Source organism: Sinocyclocheilus rhinocerous, unplaced genomic scaffold (assembly GCF_001515625.1).
Source record: "Sinocyclocheilus rhinocerous isolate Xijiao unplaced genomic scaffold, SAMN03320098_v1.1 scaffold574, whole genome shotgun sequence".
Lineage (NCBI taxonomy): Eukaryota > Metazoa > Chordata > Actinopteri > Cypriniformes > Cyprinidae > Sinocyclocheilus > Sinocyclocheilus rhinocerous.
The window spans coordinates 850,649-874,348 of record NW_015659919.1 but is presented as its reverse complement, the minus strand read 5'-3'; the positions used below and the strand labels follow the sequence as shown (position 1 = coordinate 874,348).

At 36.0% G+C, this 23,700-nt stretch overlaps 1 protein-coding gene across 1 annotated transcript in view; it reads left to right on the top strand.

Moving 5' to 3' along the window:
• The window catches only part of LOC107724329 (gamma-aminobutyric acid type B receptor subunit 2-like), a 213,605-nt gene that overhangs the window by 40,762 nt on the left and 149,143 nt on the right, over positions 1-23,700 (top strand). The window contains exon 2 of the mRNA XM_016533207.1: positions 15,179-15,316. Within this exon, the coding sequence (XP_016388693.1) occupies positions 15,179-15,316 (138 nt within the window). The remainder of the gene's footprint in view (positions 1-15,178; positions 15,317-23,700) is intronic.

Below are 23,700 nucleotides of genomic sequence, written 5' to 3'. Positions count from 1 at the left end.
TTATTCTTGAACTGACCAAAGTATTTAAAGGGAGAAGGTTACATTAAAAACATATATTTTAACATTATGTTACATTCTGATGTTAAATCCACTATTGTTCTATACAGTATTTAATGTAATTACATCAGAAGTAACTGTAATTAAATTACAGAAAAAACTAAGAGTAAACCCTTATATTTCTGTATTGCTTTATTGCATTTAAATGTTCAGTTATTTTTGTTATAAGAAAAAAGTTATTAAACCTGTTATACTGTATTATGACAGCACTTTTTTTCAACTAAATTTCAATATCGTGATAATACAGTATACCATGATAAAAGCATTAGCAATTAATCGCAACATGAAAATTTGATACCGGCATATCCCTACACTGTACATTTCCTTATTCTGTCTCATGTATTGTTCATGAGGCGTAACCTGAATTTTTTGGAATAGTTAACTTAAAAACTCACTTTTGTCACTCCAAATCCAGAGTTTTCTCTGTGGAACACAAAAGATAATATAACATTTGATAACAGACCATGTTTTAAGTAGTGGTCGACCGATATGGGTGTTTTGACAGCCGATGCCGATGCCGATATCTTGGAAAGCAGGGTGGCCGATGGCCGATATAAAGCTGATATCATTTTATTTATTTTAATTTATATTTAAGAAATTTGAAATCATTTGAAAATGGATTAAAAATAATTGTGTAAAATAAACATACTTATACTTTAGAAGACAAAGCATTTTTCACAAATAAATAATTATTTGATAAAAATCTAATTAAAAAGGAAGTAAACACTGTAACCAACAGGGCACTCAGTATTCTGGGAAGTTTGTGTGCATTTGGAATCATATTTTATTTTTCAAATAAAGCCAAGGTAACACTCATTTTACATAGAGCACGCAATGAAAATTACATGAATATGACAGTGGGCAAATGCATAAAATGCAGCGTTTTTTAAAAGCGTTTAAAGTTCGCGCATCTCAAGTGAAGCTGAACTCTCCTCCTGTCAGCATTCAATTCTCACAGATCGACCGTCACACAGAGAACACGCGATCATGTAGGATACACATGCACACTTCACAAGATCTCACAACTGGATCCGACTAAGTTTGCAAGGTTTGTGAAATTAAACGTTCATTAGTCATTTAAAGATTTGTTTAAATTATATAAATGCGTATTTATCTGAATGCTGATGGCAAATGAGAAAGTATTATAATGTTTGCCTTTCTATTGCTAATAATATTAAAGCAATCCTTATAGTACTTTTTTGTATACATTTTAATTCCTTTGTTTAACAGTTCTATCTGATTATTAGATAGACTTCTATCTATATTAGACAGAACTGAACGACGACAGCGAACAAGAGGAAGAATGTGAGCGGTGTGCGCTCAGGCGCTGCCCTTCTCAGCGCCATCAAAATAAAAGTCTGCCGCGCCTTCAAAATAAAAGTTCCGCCTCGAACACATCGGTCAAACAGAAAAACTTATCAGCCGATGCCGATATTTGAAAAATGCCAATTATCGGCCGGTATATCGGCCTTGGCGATATGTCGGTCGACCACTAGTTTTAAGTTATTTAGCCTACTGAAAAATACTCTCAACCTTTCAGATCTCATTCATGTTTACACATATACTGTTCAACAAACTCAGTACGTTGCAATTAGTAAAATGATATGTGATAGCCTATTAAATGTTCCCTGTTTGTTTGATCTTTTATGTCATAGTTCTTGTTTCTTAGTTTCCTGTTTCCTGTTTTGGTTTTGTAGTCCTTTTGTAGTTTTATTTACAAATTGCTTCCTGTGATGGTATTGACTCTGTTTTTAATTGGTCTGGTCTTCTGTAATGCTGAGGAACTCAGAGATGACTGAGAGAGTATCCAAGTGCAGATGAAGTTTAATAAATAACAATATAGAAGATAAACAAGACACAAGAACCACAAAACATGGGAACAGAACTAAGTAACCTCAACAAAAACTATGGAAGGATAAGACCAGGAAATGAAAAGTCCAGAGCTTCAGCAAGTCTAAGAATGGAACAAGACACAGAAGACACATAATGGTGAACATGTAGCATAACCAATGACGTTTGATGTCTTTTTTGTCAAACATGAATTTTGAACATGTGGAAACACAGAAGCGATTTGAGAGCTAGTGAATGTTGACCTAAATTTTAGGCCATAAAGCTGTTGTATGGCTTCAGATGACTCGGAATATAGTACTAATAGTGCTTTTATGTTATCACAAAGAGCGGCGTGAAAATTCAGAAATTCACAAAATTCTTTTGTGTTCCATGCCAGACAGAATGCCTTACATGTTTAGAATTACACGAGACTGAGTAAATGTTCCCAGAATGTTAATTTATGAGTGACCCTTCAAAAAAGAGATTGGACAAATTTTTAAAACCATCTTTTTTACAAAACTTTTGAAACAAGACTGTGACCTAAATGAGCAGCAGACTTGCAGTGTAAGAGAAGAAAATGTTAATACTGACTAACCTTCCCTTTAATTTCTCTAAAGATTCAGGCTCCCTGCTCATTCCCTGTAGTCATGGCAACGCTGTGTCTGACATCAGCTCTTCAAATGAGTATTTTCCGCCTGCTCCTGCCACAGCATTTGTATGGTCACTTGTTTGGTGTACAATGGCCTCAATTGTACAGTCACCTTGATTAAATGCACCACCAAAAAGGGAGTAAGCCCTGCTGTTTGAATGGTTTCAAACACAAGTGGGTTTAATGCTTTCCTGTTTATCCATTTGGCTTTGCAGTTCAGCCTACAGTGCTTATGAGGTCAAATGCTTTTGCTTATTATTTCCTTTGGAGAGACAAATTAGTCTTTTCCTGCAAGTTTGTCAGCTACAGGCTATAATAAAGAGCAATTAACTTTCTTTGACCTACAGTGGAAAAAATGCCACAGTGATTAGATATTTATTTTGTTAACTTAAAATTAGGCCCTATAATAGAGTTGCGCAAGCATGCTTTTGTATAGACAACCCTGAGGACACTAATTATTAAGGGTGCTGAGATGTTTTCTTTATAATAATGTCAAATTAAGACAGCAAGTTCCTTGATCTTCTGCAGTTCACACTTGATCTGGCTTGGTGTTTCATTTACGGTTAACATCTCATATTAGCTAGCCACCTGGTCCGTGGATAAAGCTGTGCTCCTTTGTTAACCGATTGGTGATTGCCGAGGGTCATTGTTGGCTGTCTGTAAACACGCAGGTTAATACATCTGTGTTTGTGGTGTCGGCTTTGCGCCACACAATCAGAGCTGGGCTGCAGCACTCAAAAGCTCTCCATTTGAACTGGCACTCCAGCACTACGCATCACAATGCTGCTGCATAATTCTCCTTCAGAGCATCAGCACGCTGCGCTTCATTTCCCTGCTCTCTGACTGAAGGCACGCGCCACCAGGATCACTTCTTACCATGAACACAGTGTGGAGGAGAAGCCATTTCCTTTCTCGTCTGTCATGGGTACACACAGTGTGGCTGCTGTCATGAAACATGAGTCTTTTTCATCAAAAATAGTGCATTGCATGCAACATTGCATTCCTGATGCAGGTTCATCGATACAGGATTGAGGCCAGTGTCGGTTGATACTTATTTAGTTTTTTTCTTTTTGAGATTTTTATCATCAACAACAAAGATGAAATAAAAAATGACCATGATGATAATTAAACTATTTACAGCAGTAAACTGAACCACTTGCTAGTGGCTTATTTAGTTGTAACTGTAATATCCTACCAGAGCTGGGTAGATTATTTACAAATTGTAATCTGTTACTGATTCCAAATTACATGACAAAAATTGTAGTTAGTAACGTAATCCATTACACATTTTTTGTAATATAATCAGACTACTTTATGCTTACTTTTAGATTACTTTTGACCTAACTTGTTTATCAAATTGATTTAAATAACATAATCTTGTACCATATTGAAATAATAATACAAAGAGAAAGAAAATATATTCCATTTATTGTTATTAACAACATGAAATGATTAAAAAAATTAACCATACATCAAGGCTTTCAAAACTGGGGTTTGTGATTTTAATTGAATTAATAATAATAATAATAATAATTTATTGCTATTGTGTGAATAATATGTAATCATGTAATCAATAAAAAAGTAACTGTAGTCTGATTACAAGTATTTTAAAATGTAATATAATCTACTTAATTTTTGGAACCTGATTACGTAATCCAGATTACATGTAAGCAGTTACTACCCTGCACTGTATCCTAAACAGATACCTAAACAATTACAGTACTTGTAAAAATCATTAATTAGCTTCAGTATTATTCAACATATGCTTGTATTTTATGTTAATAAATATTTTATATATCTGATAAATGTTTAAATTAATAAATGTTTATACACATTCATAAAAAAATTCTACACATCATCAACTGAAGTTATTAAGTTGTCTGTTAAAATTATTTGCCATTTCAGACAACCCATATATTTAATGGGTTAAAATATATGAATATAATATGATAAAATATTGACTTAAAACTGACTTCAGTTCGCTTAACTGCAAAGCACTGCATTTAAAAAAAAGTAAATGTAGCATTTTGTCATGATACACCATAACTTGTTGGGAAAAATTCCCAGCTTGTTATGTAGTTACTTTTAGTAACATTTAGTAGGTTTCTGGATTTCATTTTGCAAAAATGTGTAGAAATGTAAAGTGAACGTGAAAGTGAAGTGACGTATGGCCTAGGGTTGGGCGATGTCTACAAAATTGCCATCGGACGATGTCTACAGTGAAACATTGAGATGGACGATGACATCGGCGGTGGCGGGGGTGGGAGTGTGCCCGAAGCATGAATCCTTATAAGGCACGGAAAACAAATAACGATTCCTAACACCGTGTCTACACCGGACGCAAACGGTGCGGCAAAATACTATAGAACCACTGATCTATAATAGAGATTCATTATATACAGATCAGTGTATAGAACTTATTATAATCAGTGATGCTGTCTCCACATTTATTATGTATATATAAATACACACACATACAGTATATATTTTGAAAATATTTACATGTATTTACATGTTTATGTTTATATTCATAAAATAAATATATTTAATAAATAAACATAACATATTTTTCTGAAATATATACATGCTTGTGTGTGTATTTATATATACATAATACATATAAACAGTATACATATATTATGTAAACAAAAACTTTTATTTTGGATGCGATTAATCATGATTAATCATTTGACAGCACTAATTATTTATTATATTATATTATATTATATTATATTAATTAATTACCTGTGAAACAGTGATTCAGTGAATTAATTCAGTGAAGGATTTATCTTACCCAAACCAGTGACTTGTCATTTTGAATGATTCATTTGAAGAACCTGTTGACCTGTTCACCTGGTTTTGCTTTATTATTTTTTGCCTGCAGTTTGTGAGAATCATTCAATACAAAGATGTTTTCTTGCCAGTATTTTGCTGTACACTGTCTCTTTATGTCATCACATTCAATTCAGGTACTGTAAATGTGATGCCTTTTGCTGTGGCGCTGTGGGAAACAAGGACCCGTACCTTTGTGTGTCACTCTCTCTCCAAATTGTTCATATGTCTGTGCCTTTACAATGCTTTACATCTGAGGATTGTCATGAGGATATTAACAGTATGAGTTCAACAATTGTCTAGACGTGGAGCGATCGTGCAGCTGATTAAATGGAGTTATGTTGGACAGAGGCAGGACATTGTTGTCACAAGACTCCAAATAATGTAAGTCTCAGAGCAGACTTTAATATGACCATGTCAGTCAGCCGTCCACCCTTTGCTCTGCTCCGTGTCCAAGAGCAGTCAGGTTGATGAATGGCTCCCATTACTCTGAGCATTATGGGCTGAAGCAGATGGGTGGGTATTTGGGCCTTGAGCGAGAGGAGTATTTTACCACGACCATAACAGTGAGATCTCTTGTCTCACAGAATGACCAGCACATGCTCCATAGTCGCCATTTCCCCATCAGAAGCCGCAGCATCATTAAGTCCCGCCAAAGAAACAAGGCTCCATCAGACATATCGCTGATTTCATGCATGAGGATCCGCTGTATGTATATCGTCACTCGCAAAACATTTTTCTCTTCTCGTTCGGGATGTTTAATGGCCTCAGCCATGGCACCAGGCATAATGACAAATAAATGGAAGCGGTATGAGCGTTTAGGGTGAGGCTTGCGCTTGAAAATGGGATTTCTGTGCAGACAGGGAGTGGTAGTCTAAGTAATAACATGTCGCCAGCAGAGCCATGGATCAACGGCACGTTAGCTGTCAGCAAGAAGGAGGAACTTACAAGCTCTGGGTTACTCAGGGTCTCTGCAATCATGTGCAATGCATCTCTTTGTGGCAGCTGGGAAGATAATTCAGTTGTGTTCACAACTCTTGGCACCTTCAGCCCTAAAAGTGCTCTGGAAATCGCCTTCGCTGGAAGGAATTAATGTATGAACGTACTGTATTAATCATGGAGTTATCCACTGACTGAATTTCATTTTAACACGTTTGTTTAAATTACCACTTAAGAGGAAGAGATTTCCATCTAAAGGGCAGTTTTTCAGGCCATGGGACTGCTTTAGGAAAGCACTGCAAAGAAAGGGCTTTTGGGAAAGGGAACTAGATGGCGTTCCACTTAAAGGAACTCTAGGGGGCCGAACACAGGCTCGGAGCTGGCCCGTGTTCATCCCTGACTACGCTCTGCCTTTTATCCCGGCCTGATGCTGTACCGAGCGCCACATCACCACAATTATCCAAAATGGCAGTAATTACCCCCGCCTCCCCTCCCTGGCTCTCCAGAGGAGACATCCTGGGGAGAATGGAGGACCTCAGGCCAAGAAATAATTAACTTGATAATGGCCTTCCTTTCCACAGCCATCCTTCTCGCTCTGTCTCTTTCCACATTTCCACCAATTACAAAGATATACTGTTTTAAACCTTCTTTGGAGCAGTATACTAATAGCTCTCCTTACTGTTTGTTTACAGTGTCGTTCATCTTCTGATGGGAACCTTTGATAATCTCAGAGTCTGAAAATACCTTGATGCCACAGTGATGCAACTTGCTTGATGCTTCGTTCTTGCTTAACAGAGCCCCGAGCACAGTTTCCTCTGGAGGTGATGGTTTTGGGGAATTTTTATTGCATTTTGTCATTTTTCATCACTCAACCAAGCCGCTTTGTACTGAGGGCCCCTGATAACCGCAAACCACTAATAATGGTTCAGTGCACTCAAAACAATATGGCTTTTACAGTTCACAACAGTCAACAGTTTCCAGTCTTCTGGAAAAGATGGCAATAATTTAACACTAGTCTTGGCATAGCCCCCTAAATACCACCAAAGTTCATGAGTGTGTCATGTTCATGCTTAAGCTGCTACATTACATGTGCGGTGGTTGATTCACTCAGTAGTGCCAGGTTTTTGCCAATGTGCAAAGAAAAAAAAGTCTCTGCACGGAATATATGTGAACTATTTATAAGGCAAAGTTAAAGTTGTAAATGGTGCAATGGTGCAAAGTTGCAAATGGTGCAACTCCCCAAAAATGTAATGTATTTATGAATGAATAATTCCTGTTATGTGTAAAAATAATATTTTATTTTTTTTATTAGGTATATTTTATTTTATTTATTTATTTATTTTTAAATAATGTTTAAGATGTTTACAATCTATGTATTCAAGGTGTAAGGAAATGTGTTATTAATTTTTAACTAATGGTTACACCACATGATATCTTAAATAATTATTTCATTAATCATTAAATTTTTCTTGAAATTTGTATTAATTTTTTAGTACAGTCAAAAGTCATATGAAACCAACATGAATACATGAGTACATCTGGCACTTGTTTTAAATTTTCTTTGGATGTTCTAATTTGTCATTGATCCGTTAACCAATTTCTGGATCATAGCCAGGGTGGAGAATGTGCGTTTGCAGACAAACAAGACACAAAAAATGTTCAATGTTAGCAGGGCGAATAGCATTGGTCTTATGTTGTGTGCTTGGCATTAGTCAATCAATGCACCCTCTCAGCTACTCCACCGTGTTACCTTACAAAACCAGAGTACTTGGTTCAGTTTCATGCAACACAAAGGTGTGAACATCTCAAGCAAAAATTCCCACAGCAAGCATGGTACTGGTTTGCAGTCACAAATGTCCAAAAGCCCAAGCCACTTGTCTTGGGGTCTTAAAAATCGAGGTGAATTTATGCGCGTGAGTGGAGCTGGATGGATCCCTGAGCCCAGTGAAGGGGAACAAATGCACAGGGCTGCTTTTGCCCTCATGCCTGTGTGCTCTAGATGCAATGAGAAATTCAGCCCTTGGCTTTTGGACAGGAACACCGTACGTGACCCTAATTGTCAGCGCTTTGATGTCCCTACTGTACTTGCTGCACCTAGACATAAGGTAATTTAGGACCTTATTTTACGATAAACATCAAATTGCACAATATCTATGAACAAAGAATCTGTAATAGCAGTGCTGTGAATAATAGCCTTATTTTGAAATTGCATCCATTTGAACCATGTTTCCTGTTTTAGAAGTCTTTTTATGCCAGACATCTTGGCAGTAGTTTGATTTGGGTGATGACGCTGGTGGCGGGTGGGATTAGGCCGGTTCCTGCTTTGGAGGGAACGTAACAACAGGCATCTGCATGAGTGCCATGCTGATCTCTTCATGCTGTATGCTTTTAAACAATGAAATTGGACATAATGACAGCGTTGATTTGATTTCTCATACTGAACTCTTGGTGCAATGCTGAGAGTTTGAAAAGGGCATCTTTTTCTTAAGGACAAACAGGAAGTGGAAATATTTTGGAGGGGCTTGGGGTTTTTGGGTAATCACTTTTAGCGCCAAGCATAACCTTATATTACGTAGTATTAAGTAAACATATTCGTTTATAATTCTCTTTGCTCTTTAGCCATGTACTGTAGGTCTTTAACATTTTATTAGCATAAATACAATAATGAAGTATATTGTATTTTGGTATTTTATATATATATATATATATATAGAGAGAGAGAGAGAGAGAGAGAGAGAGTTAACAAGTGAGTGGTTTTATACAAAGCAAATGTCCGCCCACCGATCACATGTATTTATGCTGAGTGTTTTAAGGAGAAATAAAACATTTTATGAAGCAATAAATGCCATTTATTGTTCATTCTGTTAGTTTTATTAGCTATCATTTACATACATATGCAAATCATTCACTTAACACAAAATACAATATTTATCACAATCACCTGAGAGATTCTGAATGTTTGTACTTTCCACATCAGCTTTGGTGTGTATGTAAAATGGCCATATATAAAGCTAACCATTTATCACAAATTGTGTCAAATTTCCTTAATGTGGAATAAAAATGTGATAATTTCTCCTTCAGCAGCGCCCTCGCCACAAGACTAATTTGTGCTGTAAATGTTAACCTATGAACGTCAGACTGCAGACTTTTATCTTTGTCTGTTTTTAATTCCAGGAATTGGTTTTATTAACATTAGAAAAGCTAAGAGCAGAAAGAATGCTCAAATTGAACTCCATAACCTCAGAAGGTTTCAGATAAGTATTCAGTGACCATTGATTAGAAAACGGGCCAATGAAAGACCCGTTCTCGTTACCGGGTAGAATCTGCAGAGGGAGAAAGGGTTAGTGATTGAAGAAGGAAAATCGAATATGGGGTGTCATTGATGTGTAGGCTACCGAATGAAAGGTGACAAAATAGTTTTTTTTTATTAATTTCTTATTTTTTCAGTTGTGTGTGCATGCACCTTTTTGTACGTGTCATTAAGCCTCTTTATAAGGAGCAGACTCTAAGAGACATTCTGCTCCTCATTTGCTCTCTCTCTCTCTCTCTCTCTCCCAGTACTGAAGTCTTCAGGTTGCATACCTGGGTGCAGTAATTTGCCATTGACTGGCAACAGGTGCAGCTGCTGCCGTTGCCACTGTTAACAAGCCGTTTCATCATGGTTAGCTTGCCGTGATTATCCCTTGTTGTTGCGACAATGCCACGGGTGGCCATTTTATGATGCTGAAGATGTCAGAGGAAATAGTTTCATTAATAATCCTTAGCCTACTGTCCTTTCCGAGTCATTTGCTTCTGCAATTGCAAATTTATGTGTCCTCTTCTATTTTATTTTCCATCAGATACATGCAGATTAATGAGCAAATCAAGCTAGTGAATGATCTGACTAAAATATGTTTGTTTACAGTTTTGTTCATAGAAATGTGGTTAATGCGTAATATGTAAATTCTACCAGCTGTCCTAATTACTAATGCTTCCATAAATAACCAGTTTGTTATAGTTCAGTATTTCCTGAGGGAACTGGTTCCTTCTAGAAGGATATATTTGGTGTATTCAATAAACATCCTCTGAATCTACACATAATCGGTGCTTCAGAGCTTGAGATTTGGCTTTATATGTGTTTCTCCTCGTCTACTGGAGGTCTAGAGTCCGGTCATAGGAGAGATGGTGTGTCAACAGCAGTAAGTCTTGTGGTCACTGTGCTGGGCTGACTTACCATGCTAATGGCTCGACTGACAGGACTTTGGGGCTCAGTCCTATAAACACAGACTTGCCCTCTGCCATACTCTCGTTGAGCAGCTGGCCCTAGAGGATTGTTTGATTCTGGGTCCAAAATTGACCCAGACAGTTAAAGGAATGTTCTAAGTTCAGTCTGCAGCATTTGTGCAATACACAGTAAACTGCACACAATATTTTTTATCCAGGCACTTATTATGAAAGTAAATGGGACAATGCAGGTATCAGATAATGTACAGTTACTCTGTCATTTTTGTAAAGTAATCCTAGCCAAGGTGATTTGGTTCTGAACACGAAGCAGAGTGGGACGGTATAAATATTAAGATGTTTATTTAATGATAATTACAGCTGACTGTACATTTTCCTACCTTCAGGCTTTTTACACTGAAGGAAATGCATAAATACATGGACATGAAATTTAGATTTTGAGATGGACAAGTACATTTTGATCAGTTTACTTGAACCTGAGCACAACTGTGTCAGAAACACAAGCTTCCAAAATGAGCGCTTGTGTTGTTATCGTTAACTACAACTATTAAAAATAATTTATAGTATTCGACAATAAAGCTCAAATAAAATGAAATGTAACTATTAGAAGAAAAGCTTAAACTTCAAAAACATGAAAGGTTGAACCTTGAAACTTACCTGAAAGTTATAATATAATATAATATAATATAATATAATATAATATAATAAAGTGTTCACACTTTAGTTTGAGGACCAATTCTCACTATTAACCAACTATTAACTACTCAATAAACTTTTGCCTCAGTAAAATCCTCATTTGCTGTTTATTAATAGTTAGTAAGGTAGTTGTTAAGTTAAGGTATATGATAGGATTAAGAGATCTAAAATATGGTCATGCTATATAAGGCATTAATATGTGCTTTATAAGTACTAATAAACAGACAATATGCATGCTCATAAAGTAGGTAATAGTACTGTAATAGTGAGAGTTGGTCTGTAAACTAAAGTGTTACCTAAAAACTAATAAAAATGACAAAAGCACATATCAAAAGTAACAAAACTAAAACTCGGAATAAAATAACTGAAAACATAAAAAATAAAAGCTAATTCAAAATATTTAAAAATATGGTCACACTTTATTTTAAGGTCCAATTCTCGCTATTAACAACCCATTAACTATGACTTTTGCCTCAATAAACAACTAATTTGCTGCTTATTAATAGTTAGTAAGGTAGTTGTTAAGTTGAGGTATTGGGTAGGATTAGGGATGTAGAGTATGGTCATGCAGAATATGTGCTTTTTAAGCACTAATAAACAGCCAATATGCTAGTAATATGCATGCTAATAAGCAACTAGCTAATAGTGAGAATTGGTCTCTATGCTAAAGTGTTACCAAAAATACTTATAGTAAACAATACTAAAATAACTCTTAATCTGTGTTATTTATCCAGTGTAATTGACTGCTGAAATCTGCTAAATGATTTTTTTTTTTGTGATGGTCAACATTGCAGGTATGCCGTTATATTATGCTGTTGAAACCCAGAATATTCCTTACATACATCAGTGACTATAAATCCAATGTCATTATGTTGTTAAAAATGTTTTAGTTTAATTTTTTAAGTTCAATGTGTGTGTCTTGTCTTTAACAAGTTTAGTGAAGAGATATGTCCATTAAAATAGTTTGCGATGATGTTGTGGTGGTGGCCTGTTGTCATCAAGTTTCTCAGTCTGGCACCAGCTCTGTGAAATCCAAAATTAAGCCCTCAAATGTCACCTCTGAATACTGATTAATAACATCATGATTGTAGCAGCCAATCCGTGCTATATCTATCAATGCCGGCCTTGCTTCCTCCTTCATTTAGCGTTCAAAGTGAGGAGTGCGTTCCCATGACAACATGGCCAAAGCCTGCTCTGCAGATCATGGATGTGCGCCTTATAAGGCAAACGACCACGTTGTGATTGCTGGTGTTCAAAGGTGCCTTGATTTCAGTGCAGAATGTGTTTCAGTCACATGAGCACCACAATTTCATGGTCAATTACCTCACATTTCATTCAACGTGAATGTTCAGGAATGGTATTTGTAGCTAGAGCTTCATTACTGGCTGAATGATCATGGGTACGGTTGAAGACAACAGTCTTGGTCAGTAGGTTGAAGTAAAGCTTAAATTGACTGTTGATGATGATGCGTCTAGTTAAATGTTGTCGCAGTGATTCATTTTCACAGTAGTTCTTAATTGGTCGAGGCGCTTATCCGTCCGTCACTTATTACAGCATATTTCACTCCCGAAAACTTTCATTTCGAAACTTGCTATAATGTCGGGATTTAACTAGCATCTTGTTGGAGAACAGACAATTTTTTGTTAAACAAGAAGAAAAGGCTGTTTTGCACTCAGTGTTTTGGTGGTTACTGATGACCAGAATGAAGTGAATATGGAGGAAATATGCAAATGAGATCTTTTAAAAGCCTGCTGTTTTATTCAGCATTATGAACAGCATCACTTCAATCGACTCGTCCTGCAGTGCCTCATCTCATATTCCTGCTCTTCACATGCCACAGTCTTTTTTTAACACTTCTATTTCTGACGCTGAAGCTCACTGGCTAGTGAGCACTACCAAGTATGATGGAGTGTCAGAAATAGAGATGTACTGCTTGTGTAAGAACGTCTGTTGTATCATCATTGGTTGTGGGCCAAAAATAGCCTTCACATAAATGCTCAAAGACATACTGGAAACAGAAGCGTCTTGCTCGTTCAACCCGATTGGTCATGTGACACCTACGATTTTTGAACAGCAAATTTGGAGCACAACCTTGGGCTTTGATGATTAAGTTGCATAACTATTTTAGGTAAAAAAGAAAAAAGTGTTTGTCTAAAGTCTCTAAATTTGGCTAGTCTAATTGAGTTGCAAATCTTTGAGTTATTTTCTGTTGGAACAAAAATGTTGTTATCATCAAATCATCATCATATCAAAGCTGTTCATTTCCAGCTGTCAGATGATATTTTGCTTAGTTTATTAAAAGTAACTGTGCATAGTAAGATAATATGTCAATAATATGTCAATGTGTATATATATTTATACTTTATGTACTTATATAACGTGGCAGATGATTACAGCATTTCACTAGATTTGTAGTGAGACGCGATTTTGTAAGCATGTTTTCACTGAAGCTGGAGTTTTCCTTCAAAATAAAAGCTTAAAAGTGCAGCATAAATTTCTGACAGCTAGCGGTTTAAATGCAGTCCAAATTCAAAATATCTCTTTCAAGTGTAAAACATTAGGAAAGAAGTATTTCCCTGCTGTAGTGTAAAGCAAAAATAATATACATATGAAATATATAAATTTTCATTTATTTTACAGTGCAATTGTTTTACAATATATGGCTATTACTGTCATTGTTGTTGTTGTTATTATTAATATATTCTAATTTGTTTGGCTTCCTAAAACACCAGTGTGAATGTAATTTAGACTGAGACAGTATATAACAAATAAAAAGAGGGTTGTGTCCCTTTTAAATTTGAGGTACAAGTCAATTCACTGACTTGACTTAAGTTTTCTTAGTTAAGAACATGGGTTGGAGCTCTTAATTTCGACTCAAAATGCATTGGATAGAATAATTTAACTTTAAAATGTACAAAATGTTAAATTTTTTCCAATTCTTCACTTGCATTTTTAAAAAAAATATTGCAATAAATATTGTATCGTGGACTTCATATCGCGATATCATTGTATCGTGAGATTTTGATATTGTTACATCCCTAACATATACTATAATTTTCCATTTTATAGATCAGGGGTGCCCAAGCTCGGTCCTGGAGGGCCGGTGTCCCGCAGAGTTTAGCTCCAACCCCAATTAAACACACCTGAACCAACTAATCAAGCTCTTATTAGGCATACTAGAAACTTCCCGGCAGGTGTGTTGAGGCAAGTCGGAGCTAAACTCTGCAGGACACCGGCCCTCCAGGACCGAGTTTGGACACCCCTGTTATAGATGATGATGATGCCCCTAACTGAAATGTTTTTTTTTTTTTTGCTATATTGATATTGCTATATTAAATCTCAAAACTAAATGTGTTCTTTGGTTAAAATAAGCCAAGAAGGCACTTTAGCAAGCGAGGTCGAAAGGCAAGAGGAAATTCTTGACCGGGTCACTGTGTGCAGTGTTGAGACATTTCTGGTTACGACCAGGATTGAGTCAGGTCAAGCCGACTGCTGTTAATTGACCTTCGGAAGTGTTTAGCAGGGACTGAAATATCATTACCAACATCAGAAAATCAAAGATAAAACAGTTAGAGGCTCACATCACAATCAATATCCCTGCTACATCTTTTCCTTTCTTCAGCACTTTCTACAGAGCCAAGAGCGTTGCCATAGTGATATGAAATGGGCGCATAGTGCCGCAGCAGTTGGGCTCTCCTGTACATCAGACATGTTTTCACATTCAGAAATTCGAGGTCCATGTTTTTTTCCCATTTCCCTCTTCCTTTACACCATATTATGAAAGAAATATGCACTGGGTTTTTGGTTGTACAAATCAAGAAAAAGCTCTCAAGGTTTCTAAGTGGATGAATTGAGAGCAAGTACACCTGCTGATGTCATTATGATTGACATTACCATTCTATGTATATTTATAGACTTTTCTGACTTAATTCTACTCCCTTTTTCTCTTTTCAGTGTGACAACGCAAAGGGATTGCGGGCCTTTTTTGATGCAATCTGCTACGGTCCGAAACATTTGATGATCTTTGGAGGAGTGTGTCCATCAGTGACTTCGATCATCGCCGAATCGTTGGAGGGGTGGAACCTTGTGCAGGTTTGTGCCACCAGCCAGTTTCTGCTTCATAAAACCTGCAATGTGATTACCCATTTGCATAATCATTAACAATTCTCTTTTTCCCTCAAAATGCCATGTTTACATGAGAGGGTTCTCATACTTGAAGAATTCATGCCACGTATTTGTGCTAATGACTTCCTCTGTGACGTAAATAAATACTAGTATCTTTAATCAAAAGGTTGGCAAAGCCGAGCCAGAAACGTAATCCCAATGCTGATAAAAACTGGAAAAATTCGTAAAATTTCCAAAGACCTCTGTCTTAAGCAGACCCGAGGGGGTGTTTAGTGTGTTAATACTGTGATTTTAACAGGAAGCTAGCGTTCGGTTACTCTAAGCATATCTCCCCTCTCTTGTTTGCAATATCCAGTGATATCTCTAATCTGTGTATTAGTGCATTGCCGACAAAAGTAGTTGCCATCGGCACACATGGCTAGAGGAAGTAATGTAGTTAAAATCTCTCTGATGAGAGGCATGGCGGACTATAAAGGAATTCCACTGAGGAATCTCCTCCGGGCTCCTACGCTTTCACTTTTGTGTTGGCAGATGTGTGGTCAGTCTCGAAGCCACCTGCCATTTCACCAAGAGAACCTGGCAATTTTCCAAAACTGTTCCACTAAAGTGGCTGGTTTCCATGAGAGGAATAGAAATTTGTGTATGTCGTTCCAATTTGAAAATATGAACAAAAAGCCAAAAAAGCAGATTCATTATTACTGTTTTTCCCCAAGGTCCACATAATGTTAGAAATTAGAATTAAGTATTTTGCTCTTAACAGTAATAATATATATTTTTATGACTATTTTTCACGTTCTCTTAGAATTAAGCATGCCGTTTTTTTGGCTTTTTACTGACCCATGCTAACCAGCCAACAACCAACCCTGAATAAGTTTTTTAGTGCATCTTAAATTTTAATAAATATCTCCGGGGGTGAATTTTTGGGTTCATACATTCTTATTTTTCATAGTATCATAAACTCATTTATCTAAAAAGATCAGAGAAAGTTTGATTACTCATAATATAACCCCCTTTAATTTTCCTGTGTATCCGATTAGTGTAATAACACTTTAAACACATTGAAACACATTAAAATAACACATTGAACAAAATTTGAATACATTATCACACTCAAGGAACAAAAGCTGTCACTGGGGCGGTACCTTTTCAAAAGTTACACCTTATTTACTGCTAAAAGGTGCATATTATTACCTTAAAGTGTCATGATCTAAATATAATTTATATTTAAAATATTATTATTATTATTATATTATTAAAAATATTATAATAAAGTATAATATAACAATATAAGTAAGGAATAATTGACGAGGGGTTTAATTGACCCCGCTTCGCATCGTGGCCGCATCACCACCTCGGGTGTGCATTATTTTCTAAGAATTCAATGGACCAAAGTCAATTATTCCGCTTATACTATGGTTACCACACCTCAAGACATCGATCAGATGATATATTTCAAGGTATTTGTCTGGTTTTTGTTCTTAAAACACTATTGTGAGTAGGATTAATTTCTTCCGCATCTCATCCAACGCCTCCGTTGCTAATTCCAAAACATAATTTTAGACCTAGTAACGGAGGATTGAGCTGTTGATAGCAGACTAATGCAGTTAATAACTAAATAAGAGAGAGAGAGATTACCTCTGTGAGTCTGTGTGTCTCTCAAAAGTGTTCGGCAGCAATGTCTCTAGTAATAGTGAAACTTTAAGTTCATTTTCTTCATGAACAGCGCTGTTGTTACCTCGCTTGTGAGAAGTCATGTAGTTATTAAGTTGATGTTACTGATAAAATCATCAGAGTAGTGCTAACAACATTAGCACGTATGTTAGTGTGTGTGCAAACTTGTATGTGTGTGCGTCTGTGAGGGAGAGAGCGGGGGAGAGATAGAGTATGTGCTTTCGTAATTCGTAAAAAAACGTAATTTTGTTACAAAAACATGGAAATGATCTGTCGTTTTTATCCTGTCGTTTACTATATTTATTTGTTTGGCTGGTGTCGTTGTGAGTTTTGGTTCTTTTGCTGTTTTAGGCTGTAAGGACCTTTGAAATAACTGAAATGATTTGGCGAAGTGATATGGACATGTAATGCGGTCAAGAGCTGCCTGGAACTACGTTCGCCATGCGTTTCCCTGAAAATAATTGCACACCTTAGAACGTTCGTCAGCCAGTCAGATCAAGCATTCAACAGCCCCGTAATATAATATAATATAATATAATATAATATAATATAATATAAAAACAAACTGAGGCATTTAAACTGAGATCTGTAAGCTAAATATATATATATATATATATATATAAAAAGTGAATTCTTATATAGTTATCTAAACATGTAATAGAGTTTGCACACTATACACCTGTGTGTTACTGTAAATGTTTGTGAGTTTTTGTTACTGTTCTGTGCCCATCATCCGCTAGTTCCATCACTTAATCAAGACACTCTTGTTTAAAACATGATGACATTTTATTTTACATGTCATTGCGTTTGCATTGGCTTTCTTGTTGAGCTATTTTGTCCACAACCATTAAACTATTCAATGTCTACAGCGCCTCATTTGGAGGATATCATTCTCTTTCTATGAAACCTGTAAACCGCATTTACCAGTTCTAACTCTATAGCGACACCAACTCTATAGCAATTTGGCTGAGAATTATTTCGCATTTACTAGAATTCAGTCAAATGGCTTTACTTATTTTATTGTCGCTTGTGCGCAGCATAATATTTCTTCTGCATGGTCGTGACTAGACTTGTGCCGGTATTCGGGTTCAGTTATTTTTGTTATAAGAAAAATTTTATTAAACCTGTTAATACTGTATTATGACAGCACTTTTTTAAACTAAATTTCAATATCGTGATAATACCGAATACCGTGATAGAAGCATTAGCAATTAATCGCAACATGAAAATTTGATACCGGCATATCCCTAGTCGTGACGCAAGAAGTTCGCGGCCGCACATGTGTGCAGCTTAGAGGAAACATTGCCTAAAGGTACACTTTTTTCACATTGTTTCTGACTTGTTTCAATGAGTCAGGGAAATACCATAAATGTGAAAAAAAATAAATCTTGCCATTTCTCTAATTAATATATTTGTGGACTTGGACTGGTCTTGCCTTCCTGATGATAAGCTTACAGAAGTCCTAATTTGTGGACTAATCTCCCATTAACCCCAGATGAGTAGATGTCTAATTAGCCAGGGTGATGGGAAGAGAACATATCCACAATGGGATTAGCAGTGACATGCCTCAGAAAGGCTTTTAAACCTGTGACAAAATAATAAAACAAACAAAGGGAGGGGGCCGGGCCCATGTAAGGGGTAGTGAAATAAAGGACAAAAAACAGGATGTGGGTTCCTCGTTGTGCAGGAAATGGGGGATGAGATCAATCCAGCAGGTACAGGGCTGGTTGCACCAGTTGTGTGTAAGTTACAGCTTGGCCTATTTTTGACATAAAGGAGCACTTAGTTACAACTTCCACACTACTAAAACTACCATTAAACTTAGTTGAAATGTAACTTGACAGATAAACAAAATATTTAAAGCCTCTGAGCAGGTTGGAATAAAATAGCAGGTTGACTGATTTCCATCAATTTGCTCAGACATATATGATAATTTTGACTTTTACATTTTAATAGAGAGAACAAACATAATAAATAAATGTAATTAATTTTTTTTTATCATATAATGTTTCAATGTTTTAATGTTAAATTGTTATTTACATATACAAATACCTTTTATGTTATTCATGATTAAGTAGTATCATATTTCATTGGAAACATTTTTACCATTATTGAAGTGAGGCAAAATAAATTAAATGGAAATTTACGGCATTCCAGCATAAGTTTCCTAGTAAAAAAGTAATATATTTAAAATATATTTAAAATATATTTATTTCAGACTAAGTATAGTTCAGATCTATTAGCATATTTACTGACATATCGCTCGAGACTTACTTATATAGAAAATATAATTAAACTTTATTTCGAGTACTACTTGTGGACAATGCACTTTTTTAATATTAAGCCTAAAATGTGTTTTAATGTCACTATTGATGAGGATTGTATGATCTTTGATTAATATCGGTCGTTAAATGCAAGATATTTAAAGTGTACCTGAAGTATTCTTGCAATAGTTCCACTTTAGCACAATCAAAAATATATTTCCGTATATCTTTAATTGGACTTCAGCACTACTTCCGCAAAATTAAAGTGCATTAAGTACAAAATTAGTTGTTCCAGTTTAGAAGACTTTAAGTATACACGTTTAGTCTACTAATAGTACAATTGCAGAGTATTTTTATTAAGCACATAAATATGTAAATGTATTTGTAGTATACTTAGCATGAAATAAATGTATTTCAATTACATTTTAGTGTATTTATTTTTCACTAGGGTTCTGCTCATACATTTGAAGGCTGCTATTGTATCATTGAGAGTAAACATTATATAATGTGACCATGCACTACAAAGAGCTTACAACCTACTAGCTATGTTCTGCCTTAAGAACAAACGGTGGCACTGTCACCAAATGAAATACAGAGTTAGTTACAAACTAGCTGGTTACTAAGCGTGTGGACTTTTTGTAATCACTTACTTACCCTCATGTTGTTCTAAACCTGTATGAGTTTCTTTTTTCTGTTGAAGATATATTGTAGAATGCTGGTAACCAAACAGTTGTTGGTAGCCATTGACTTCCATAGTATAAATGGATTCCATACTATGGAAATCAATGGCTACTGGCAGCTGTTTGTTGCTGATGACTGAATTTTCATTTTTGGGTCCATTTTTGGTTTCAGTTTATTCCTTTAATTAAGAACTTATGAATGGCTGCTGCAACCCTACCTAGGGGCTAGGGTCACTTCATGCATTCAATGCTGGAATCTCTTTCATGGTGAAAAAACACAGTTTTATGGCAGCAGTGATGAGGCAGTAAGCACCAGGTGCACCTCATTACACTCATCTAGCAGCGTTTCCATTTCCGCGCTCCTCCTCTTGGCCACACGGCGGTATTATGAGGCTGGATGGAGAACAGCAGAGGAGGGCCAGAGCACCGACGTCTGGAGATTCCTTCGTCACACCTGCTGATCCGTTTCATAAGAGAGGATGAAATGAACATTGAGGCAATGCATTCTCCAGCTTCATCAAAACCACACGTCAACACTAAGATTCTGTTCCCTTATTTTTAATTTAAGGCATGTGCTTAATGAGAAAGGGAGATGGCGTTGAAATGGCGGCTGGTTGATGGATTGTGTAATTACATTTAATGAAAGCATCAGGCGGTTCTGAGAGCCAAAAACGAGAGCGGTTGTGTTTTCACCGATGAAATTATATACACGTGTTGGAACCTCCAGAGATGTGCCAACATGCAAACAGCCCTAGAGTAAACTTTCGACCTCAAGAGCCATTGAAATCTGTTAGGATGTCAGTTTCCACAGGCATTCTGCTCCTGCGTACTGTTATTAAATAGTGCTGAGCTTCCTTTGTGCTTCTCAAATCATCACTTGGCATTCAGTGGCTCTGAATGGCTCCTCTGTTATGAAGTGGCTTACATCAGTGCTTGCAATGCACAGAGATATTAACATGACTCGAGTGCTTTGAATCAAATTGAATGTCACCCAGACTGTGAGAGAATGATTATTTTGAGCTGAGACATTCCTTTCTCCCTAAGCGTTTGGATGATATCGTGCCCTTGTGCGATAGGCATCTTTCGTATAGCAGAGATAACGATAAATACGGGAGAATGCCTTTTTTGTTACGTGACTAATAGGGAGACCTTATTGCAGGCCGGACTCGCAGGTGCTGTTTGTGAAGATATTATAATGTTGAAGTGGCCCCCATTCTAGCTCTGATGAAGGTAACAATGCTCACAACGTTGTAATAAAAGTGATTACATGAGATGAAGCATAACACATGTATTGATATGCAATGCCAAGATGCAATTAGACATTTAGTTGGGCAAGTAACTACAGACCTCCCTTGATAGAGAAATGAGCATACCTCTAGGAAAGAACAATCACAAATGAGATCTGGTTAATTTCTCAGATGCTTCATCTCAAATGAAGAGCAAATGGAGGCTTCTGCTGGAGTTTCAAAAGAGATAGCAACACTAAATGGGTTTCCATACACATATTTTTATGCAAATTTTGGAATATGTACTCTAAAAAAAAATCGTATTTTGAAGGAACTTCCCGTATTTATTTTTACAGGTGCTTTACCCATATTTTGAATTTTACACATGCATTAATACACCGCATTGCATTGTGTATTAATAAGCCAGTAATGAGCTGCTAGTATTTTAGGGATTTATTTTTCTAGAGTGCATGGTGCAAAAATGCTGGGTGTGTTAATTGCGTTAAAAAATTAAAAACACATTATTTTTTCCAGTAACTAATTAATTAGATTAACGTGTTAAATCATTCGAGCCCTAATTTTACTAAGTTACTATATTTTAGATGTACTAATTTGCAACTTCATAATTAATTAACATGTAATTATAAATCTATTTAAATATATGACATATAAGTTTGACATTAAAGTTTTTTTTTAGTTTAGCATAAATACATTCAGCAGTACTATTTAACCTTATTTCAATAGAACTAATATAAAGATGTACTTAAGTCCTACTTAAATGGGTCAAAATGCATTTAATACAAATTTTAAATATAGTTCAATTTACTTGTATATAACATGCAATTAAGACTGAAAACATTACATTTAGTTAAGAATAATAACTGAAAGTATATTATTTCTGTAATAAGTATGCTTAACTGTACTTTTTCACAAGGGAATTTCAGCATGTCTCATCAAACTTAATTAGATCTATACTCATACTTATTATAATACTCTTACTTATAAGGTATAGACAGTAGACACTCAGCTGATACATAACTGAGAACTAAAGGAACTAAAATGTATCTGAGTATCAGAGAAGTTGAGAAAAATAGAAAGCTTCTGCAAGGATTACAGTAAAACCACACAACTCTGTTTGCTGCATTCTGCTTTTCAGCAGTGTCAAAACTGCTTGAGGTGCTTCTCATTTTTCACTGTAGTTTGAATTGGGGCAGCCATTTTGCTGGAGTATGTTATTCAGGAGATGTTTTGGTAAAGACAACATGGCACACCTCAAGGTACTTCTTTGAAAAAATGTTATTATTTAGAGTTGATGGTTAGCATATGTGCTTTTACATATTTAACTGTGGTGCTAATTTGTAAGTTTGAATCTTGTGATTCCTGTCTCTTCTCCTCAAAATTTTACTGTCCTCTGCTCTCTCTCTCTTATAAAATAATAATAAGCTGAAAGTGAAGTAAACTAATGGAGCTAATGTCTGTCAGTAGCACTTGATTTGCTAGGCTGATATTCGTCTTGATAGTCTGTGCCTTCACAGAAGGCGTCATAGCCTCAAAATTAGGCCAGGAGAAGTATAAATAGATAGCGTTTCCATGATTTAGAGATGTTTACATGGGCGTTTCCTCTTGCCCTTGCATTATTCTTGGTATTGTTGAGATCCAAGCAGTATGTCTTTGAGCCTGTCAGCCTCTCATCTGCTCCCAGCCGAGCATGTGCCAGAACCAGACTGCTGTCGACGTGCTTCAGCAGACGCCGTCTTCCTCTTTGACATCAACTACAGGAGTGAGAAGAACAGCCAACTCCCAAAGCTGTTTACATATGGCCACTTCCCAGACTGACAGAGAGAGGTTAGCACACACAGTTAATGTAGGGCCTGCAACTAGGGATGGGTGGAAGTATTGAGAGGTTTGATCCTCACCTTTGAAAATCGATTGTTTAAAGTAGTGGATTTTAATTTATGCAGCATGGCAATAAATCCGCATCATAAACTTGCAAGTGAAAAGAGAATAAATGTGTTAGCAGTAGCTAACTACTATAACTTACTATAGTTTTATTATAATAAATATTATATATAAATAGTATAAATTTATGATATTAGTGTTATTAAATTAAATTAAAAGTTCGTAAATTATTATTTTGTGTGATTACTTTTTAAATGACAAACATGCAAAAGTTAATATATATATGAAGAGTTCAGATGCAAAAGCCTCTAAGTGCCATCTGAAATTTTCTTCTAAATTAAGCATTTTACTCAGGCTCCTATGTTTAAAGGGGTCATCGGATGCAAAATTCACTTTTCAAGTTGTTTGAACATAAATGTGTGTTGGCAGTGTGTGTACACATCCATCCTATAATTATAAAAATCCACCCAGTGTTTTTTTTTTAAATCCCTATTTAAAATCCCCTTTCTCAAATCAGGCTGTTCTGAGAGCCCTGTCAGAATGACGTAGTTCTGTACAGGCCCCTCCCATGATAGTTGATTGACAGTAGTGTTTCAGCACAGACTGGACTG